The sequence below is a fragment of the Teleopsis dalmanni genome, chromosome 2 (genome assembly GCF_002237135.1).
Source record: "Teleopsis dalmanni isolate 2A chromosome 2, ASM223713v2, whole genome shotgun sequence".
Classification (NCBI taxonomy): Eukaryota; Metazoa; Arthropoda; class Insecta; order Diptera; family Diopsidae; genus Teleopsis; species Teleopsis dalmanni.
The window spans coordinates 195,383,676-195,391,921 of record NC_051847.1 but is presented as its reverse complement, the minus strand read 5'-3'; the positions used below and the strand labels follow the sequence as shown (position 1 = coordinate 195,391,921).

Below are 8,246 nucleotides of genomic sequence, written 5' to 3'. Positions count from 1 at the left end.
AATATTATTTAAATTTTATTGAACCAAATAATTTTTTCATTTTAATGAAAAAAATGTTTATTTCTAATTTTATTTTAAAATTGATTTTCAAGTAGCGCCGTCTCAGAATACTATATGTGAACAAAATACTAAAATAAATCGTTTGCCTTGATAGATTTTCATGATTTGAAATTTAATTAAAAAATTAATAAAAACTTTAATATCTATAAAATAAAATTATTTTAAAATATCAAGCCATGAAAAACGTATTAGTTTTATTAACTATTTTTTATGTTTATATTTTCTTTCGATATTTTTCCCCTGTATCCCTTGTATAGAATTAGAAATAGTACCATAGATAGATTTTACTACAGAATTCAACGGTACCAGATTCTAAGAAGAAAGTTCCCACAGCAAAGTCCATAATTTATCCGACAGCTGCATTTAATTAAATAATAAAAAAATATACATAAATGCATATTTCTATATAGATATAGTGTAATAATATTAAACAAGAATTAAGTGGCGATAGTGCAATCCACTAAGAGCAGAGACGCATTTCCAAACTATGAAAAATATGTTCAAAGTTTAAAAAATGATAACAAATTCATGAGATTTATAATTTTTTCTTTTTATCGCAAAGTCTTAAAGAACTTATCAAGTTATTAGTTCACAAACGGAGTGAAAAATTGTTATAGGAAATAAAATAATCACTTTTTAAATACATACAATTAATGTTTAAAAAAATTAACATTGAATAAAGAAATAAATGTACGTCAAGAACATTTTTACAAGCCAGACATTCGAATTGATAACCTTAAAGTCTTCGTATGATTGAAGTTTATAGATTCGAATTATCGCTCTATAGAAAGAAGAAAAAACTATTTTTCTAAAAAAGTTGCCTTTAACTTCAGATTGAAGACTTCGTATCGAAATGCAATATTTACAATATAAAAACTTGTTGATTAACAAAGTCTATATGACGTGACATTGGTAAATAAAAGAACTGTAAATATTATTATCTAATGTTAGGACAAGAGACTTTATATTATCGACTACGCTAAAAAAAAAAACTAGAAGAAAGAATTCAGAACACACTTGTTCAGAGCAAAATGTGTTTAAAAAAAATTTTTTTTATTAAATTTAAAATTTTAATTTAAATAAAAAAATAATAAATAAATAATCAAATTTTCTTTCTTTAAGTAATTTCTTTAAAAGCTCCTTTCACTATAGATAATAGTTAATTCGGACAAAAACAACTAAAAATATACTTTCATCAGAACAACATGATGCATTACTGGACGAACCCATAAAAATATGAAAAGCCAATAAATTCAGATTTAACGTCCGTAACATATTCTGTTGCATTTTTTTTTGTGTTAAAATAGTAACTAAAAATTGATGGATAGATAACAATTTAAAAGGGATATTCTCGATTTCGAGTAATGATCTCTTTAAACAAAAATCATTACTACTATGAACGGCAACAACAAAACACATTTCGGGTACAAGTATTTTTTTGTGACCCTCTACTTCTTATAGGATCAACGGGAACTAATATATATACGTATTTTATTGTTAGCACTTTATATACAAGTCAATAAATAAGCGCCTCATTCGAGATCTTAAATACATTAGAGGTATTTCTAATGTAACTGCTTAAAGATATAAACTTGCGATGGATTGAGAAACTTGCTCAGAAAATAATGTAATTAATTTGCAAAATAAACACTGCAAGGTTATCCACAAGGATCTAACCCAAAGAAGGAAAAAAATCGCAGGCCAAGAACGCAAAATAATTACTACAAGATTATACACAGAGATCTAACACAAAGAAGGTAAGAAATGATATGGGGAAGAATGGTACCGAGTACATACTCGCGGGCAAGCTCGACAGATGGAAGGATTTTGTCTCTGCCCTATACTCTGTATAATAATGTAATTATAATTATTAAGTCGTAACTCTGTCGAAAAAATAATGGTAATACCAACACTTGACGAAAAATTAATACAAGTAAAATTTAGTTTTTGTCATTCACAGTCTAATAAACTTTCATTTTATTAGAAAGACAAAAATCCATTAATCTGGCTGCCATATGCATACTAAACTATTTCGAGACAAGTAAACTATTTCGCCTTCACATAGAGAGACACTAATATAAAATTCTGCATATATTGGTTGGAATAAAATCTTACAAATGAATATATTATGTTTCGAATGGGTTAAGAGAGAATTGCACATTCTGGTTTTGAAAATAGTTTAGTATCATAAAAGTCTAGGATTTGTCAAGTTATTCACATTTTAGTATCATATTAACGAATAAAAAAATGATTTACTGATATATATCTTTTTTGAGAGATACCATTTTAACATTAATGCACTTTTTTAAGTTTTTATATAACTTACATAGAGTGTTTGCCAAGATGTTTGTAAAGTAAATAAAACAGATCTTATGAATATATGTATTATTTACTTTGATCTAATAATTATTCGCCCGTTTGTTTCAACACAAACTAGCCTTTAAGACTTTCAGTCAAACACACAAAAAGCTACACATAGATTTTTCAAAACTGACTTTAAACACCAATTGAAATGACCAAATTTGGATGACTAGAGCAGTGGCTTTATATATCGGATCATTTCACATCAGATGAATTGTTCCTTTTTTTGACTTACATGTTTTCATATGAACTTTGAATAAATTTTTAAAAACCCCTCCTCATATGGGTCTCTATATACACATATGGAGCTGAGGTTTACTATAGTTATCATATTAATCAGAACTGATTTCACTGGAACTATAGAACTATTAATCTATACATCTGTATATAAATACTTATATATAGAAATTGGGATGTAATGTTTGTTTGTTGATTATTTACCCATAAACTATTAATTTATTTTTATTTACTCTTAATATAATCTTATTAGACGATACAGAAAGATTTTAGATTAGGTTTGATTTAGATAGATGTTACTGGTATGATAAAATAAATCATTCTTACATATAGTTCCAATTAAAATAATAACAAAAATTATGATTGAAGGATCACATATGTTATTAAAAATGATACATCAAAAAATATTTATTGAAAGATATATAACTAAAAATGGAATAAAGATAGATGTAGGCGAATAAAAATTTGATGAACAACGCAATGAACATTTAAAAACAAAAATAGTTCGATTAACAACAAACTGAATTATTGAATTGTGATTTAACATTATTGGTATAAAATAAAATTATTTACTTATGGCATTTTCGATTTGGGTAATTTTTCCAATCGAGATGCATTTTTAATGCACTTTTAGTACAATTTTCATTTTCGATTTGTAAATCTGGACCAAAATATATAACGCTCGAGATTAATTTATAACACTCTAAATATCTTGCCAGAGTAATAAGAGTACTCTGAAGTTAACAGCTGTTAATGTTATATGATTTGACAGATAAACTGTGATTTGATATATATATGTATTTGTGAAACATATTAATGTCTACTAACACGAACAAAAAATGTTAGGTTACTCTAAAAATGTAAAATTTGACAAATCGAGAGTAAATCTAGATTAAATTCAGATTTAGATTGAACCGAAAATGTTATTAGTATGCTATTAACATTCAACTATACACAAATCTCATTCATCAGATAGTTTTTTATTTATGTATATATATATTTTTTTTTTGTTACATTTAAACAAAATGTAGAGTTGAAATTAACAACTAGTCCTATGGACTAACAGGAGGTTTTTTAAACAGGAGGGTTTTTAAGATAGTTTTTTATTTAAGAACTTAAAAATTTATTCTAATAAGAAAACTCTATTTCGTATATGTGCGATTAAATGTGTGATTAAAAGATTTGAAGGTTTCGGCTAAGCTTAAGTTACATTTTTGACTCGTTCTAAATTAAATTCGCTACCCACTTTACGCATAATCAATAAAGCTTATAGAAGACATTAAATAGTTTTAAAACATTTTTATTTATGTAGCAATAATCCATTGCACTAAGACATAAAACATTTAATGCAGTGCAAATCCATTTGAAATGTAAAGAAAAAATTGCTCTCAAAGCCGATGCAGATTTCAGTCTCAAATAATGAATAAACTTGAGCTTAGATTTGTGTAGTCATTCTGGAAATGAACGAAACATGTTCAATTAACTTGCAAAATATCTTACCTTAATTACGAATCGTAGAATTGTGAGGAGAATATGTAACTTGTTGTGGAGAAGTATCGAAAGATCGACACACACGCATTTATAAATATATCCTCTATCCGAAGTGTTCGTATGTAGGCAGACTTCTTTGAAGATCCACAACTTCAAGCGTACAGACCATGAAGCGTAATGACAGACTGGTTGAACTGCGGATCTAATAATAGCACTGGATGGATATTGTGAAGAATGAATTCGTTTTGCTTTTCCACTTTTTACTTTAACATTTTTTTTTATTATCTGAAAAAGCGAATATGAATGCGCACTAAGTAAACAACACAGCACAGCACAGCACAAGACGATTTATTTTTATTTACTATTTACTATTTATGTACTATTTACATACGTATTTAGGTATAGCAAGCAATTGTACATAAATTCTTCAACTTTCGAAACGAATTTTTTTTACGTGGTTACACAAATTCCGTACTTCAAAAAATTTTGTTCACATCATCAATTTATTACGTCACAACTTCAATTTCAGCAACGAATCGACGAATCAACAAATTAATTTGTTATTTGTATTCGGAAAATATACATATCTTTTATTTTTTGTAAACAATCGCTCCATATAAAGCACAAGCCACCACAAACACTTCAATCAACAATAGTGTTGGCATGAAAAGATACATTAACACACATGCATAAAATTTAATCTTCACTTCTTGGGATTGGGATTGGGATGCATGCATTTGTACAACTCTTCAGTGTCGTAGAGACTATTTAATTCGCATTAGGAAAACTTTTTAAATCCAAAAAAAAAAAACATATTACTGCGACGACATCAATTAACGCAAAAAACTTAAAAACCGCAAGCATACATCAAACAACTGGAAAAAGCAAATGTAATTATTTAGCATCGTCTTGAGAAGATATCAGATAAATTGCTCCTCAAATGCACTGCGAAGAGATCATGCCAATGTTTACATACAAATCCAATACATAATTACGATGAATTGCACGGAGAGAAAATGCACTGTGTATTCTTGAAAATAGAAACGGCAGACACTGCTTACCATGCAATCGCTTGTAATTACACTCAGTTGCGAAACCGAAAACAAAAACACGGTACTCACATATAAACAAAAACCCGTTTACGAAAACAACTCGACGAAAACACCGCGAACAATCTTTACACATTCACAATACGCGTTCGACTGAAAACAGAGAAAATGTACGCTCAATCCCGCACACAAATTGTCTCCAACGAAATCGATCGACGGAGAAGTTGGATTACACAAAGCAAGAAGCTTTTGAACTATTTCTGTGTTATAATTCATGGCTACGTTTCATCGTGGAAATGGAACAGACAAATTTAAAACCAGAGAATACTTTTTTTTCGTTTAAAATTACTAAACATGTTTTATTCATCGGTGTGAACAGCACTTAAGGCTAAATATTGAATTCACACAAGAGTTTTGATTGTAATTTTAAGAGTTGTGTTTGTAACTTAAATGATATCTGAAATATCTGAAATCGAAAAGCAAAAATAACGATTCACACGTTCATATCATTGTAATTTGATTGTCAGATATATCTTATGTCTACACTTTTTAACTACTTTCATAAACACATAAATCAGCGCATCAGCTGATTTCGAGCTACAGATGTAAATCTTCTCTTAATATGTTTCCTTCGTCGGTCTGAACTTATTAAGTTTATTTAACCAGTTTTAAATTCTAAGGTATATTTGAAATTGCAAATATATTGTTTTTTTCAAATGGTAGCCGGAGCAAAAGCATTTTTCAACTTATTATTGCTAATTTATATGATCGGAATCTATATTTACAAGTCACACCATTTCAATGTCCCGATCTAGAAATTGATATTAAATGAAAATGAACACCTTCGAAAAATAATGACATTTGAATTTATTATTAGTCGACTCCAGCTCTAATGTGGTATACGACAGTTAATAAAAACAATGAGATAATATCTGTTTGGACTGTCTTATTATTTTCAACTTAAGAAAATACCTGTTATAGACCCATTATGGTTTAATTAAACACAATAGCGGTATTGACGTTTTCGCGTAACGAACTCGGTAATGCAATAACATATTATACTAACAGTGCAAAATGGCCATAAAAAAATATATTTCGAGTATAGTATATGTATTTTCTTGTAGACACTTTGCTCTGTTACCATGTTATTCGATTATCGAGCTCGTTAGTCAAGATTATGAATGCCCCTTTTAAAAAATTCAATATAAAATTTTTTGTTAGACCTTATACAGTTATAGTACAACAGTATGTTCAGTTTGCATAGACCTTATGATTGCAGTGAGCGCAAGGTCGAAAATCGTATAAGGAAAGTATATATTTGATAAGCTTTGTTAGATAATTTAATCTGATGATGATCATCTGTATAAATCTGATTTTTTTTAACTCAAGTTAGTGTCTTAGTTTTGAAATAAATTAAAAATGTCATTTACAAACTTCTTTTGAAGGCCCTAAATCACAAAAATGACTTACAGTTTAAACAGGTCTTTATGATTTAGTTATGTTGATATGTTTGATTTGAAACATATGGATACTATTCGATACACTATTGAAAATATGACTTAATCGGTTGAGATTTAAATATAGCTACCATCATTCAAAAACCAGTAACGGAAAAATTGCTGATGTGAAATCTAATAACCTAGATCTACTAGGGAAGCTTAAATAAAATTAAACCAAATATTTTAGGAATATTCAACGATCGATAAAGTTAAATATGAAGGATTTATACATATATAAGATGATTGAAACATTGCTATATAATTATTGAAAACGACTCTTATTTACAATAACGTGTATGTATATGCATAGTAACATATCGAGAAGTACTCCTTAATTCTTTATAACTTATGTTCTATAATCATCAACTGTGATATTTTAATATAACAAGAAGCAATGGACAAACTAGGTTAGGTTAGGTTCGGAAGGCGCGTCCACTCGGAGGCATATATTGTCCATTGTAATGTCCTCAAAAATTTTTGACGGGAGAGGCGAGTTACTAACCTTTGTATGGACGAAGTAAGCAATTGAACAAAATACTTTAAAATAAAACCTAAATAATTGAAAAAGTCAGTGAACTCCAGAAATATAGCTATGGAGTCACATAACTATTTTTGGAATCAGTCAGATATCGTGGACTTTACATTGATCTTAATTGAATTGGAAACGTGTATTATAGACAAAGCCGAACAATTCTATATTTCAATAGATAAATATATAACATTAATCATCCGTTCTAAAAAACTTAACAGATAATCCAACTAATATGGATCTAAGATTGCTAACGTTGATGGTCTATTAAATATTAACAATTTATGTAATTATTATTCAAAGGAAACAAAACAAAATTGTACATTCCATTAGAACTACACAATAATTAAAAAACCAATCTGTTAATGTTATCATATTGCAGAATGTCATACCATATATTATAAATGTAGATTACTTCATCTTAGCAAACTAATAACGACGCATTTGAACTTAAAAATAGAGACTCGTATCTGGTCAAAAAACTTAATCACACGATTTATAGACCCTTGCACTTCTTAGTTGGTGTCATAGTTAATCACTTTTATAAATAGTAATTAATTTATTTATATATAGTAATAAAAATAATAGAAAAATTTTTATTTATTTTTATATATTTTTATATATATTTTTTTATTTATAATTATTGTTCTAATTTGAATGAATCCAGAAATAATTTTTTTTGAAACTATGAAAAACAGTCGTAGTTCTAACGTAGGACGTTTAACATTGTTTAATAAATAGAAAAATAACTATTTAAACTGTGTAGCTAATAATTATAGACAATAATTACTTTATCACTGAAAACACCAAGAAAGAGCGACCTCATGTATGCTATATAAGTTCAGTATCCTGATAACACACACACACAATAGTCTAAAAATAATTATTTATTACACAATTGTATCTTAAATTCATAAATAAAAATTTATTTTTCATAAAATAAGATGCAATATACTATATTGTACGATACTATTATATATTGAATAGTATCTACAAACATTATCAATGGGTCACAGTTAA

General features: G+C 27.8%; 1 protein-coding gene across 1 annotated transcript in view; it reads right to left on the bottom strand.

Annotated features, from left to right (window-relative positions):
- Positions 1-7,476: 7,476 nt before the first annotated feature.
- LOC119676500 overlaps positions 7,477-8,246 on the bottom strand; it is a 6,456-nt gene continuing 5,686 nt past the window's right edge. Inside the window, exon 3 of the mRNA XM_038087738.1 lies at positions 7,477-7,490. Within this exon, the coding sequence (XP_037943666.1) occupies positions 7,477-7,490 (14 nt within the window). The remainder of the gene's footprint in view (positions 7,491-8,246) is intronic.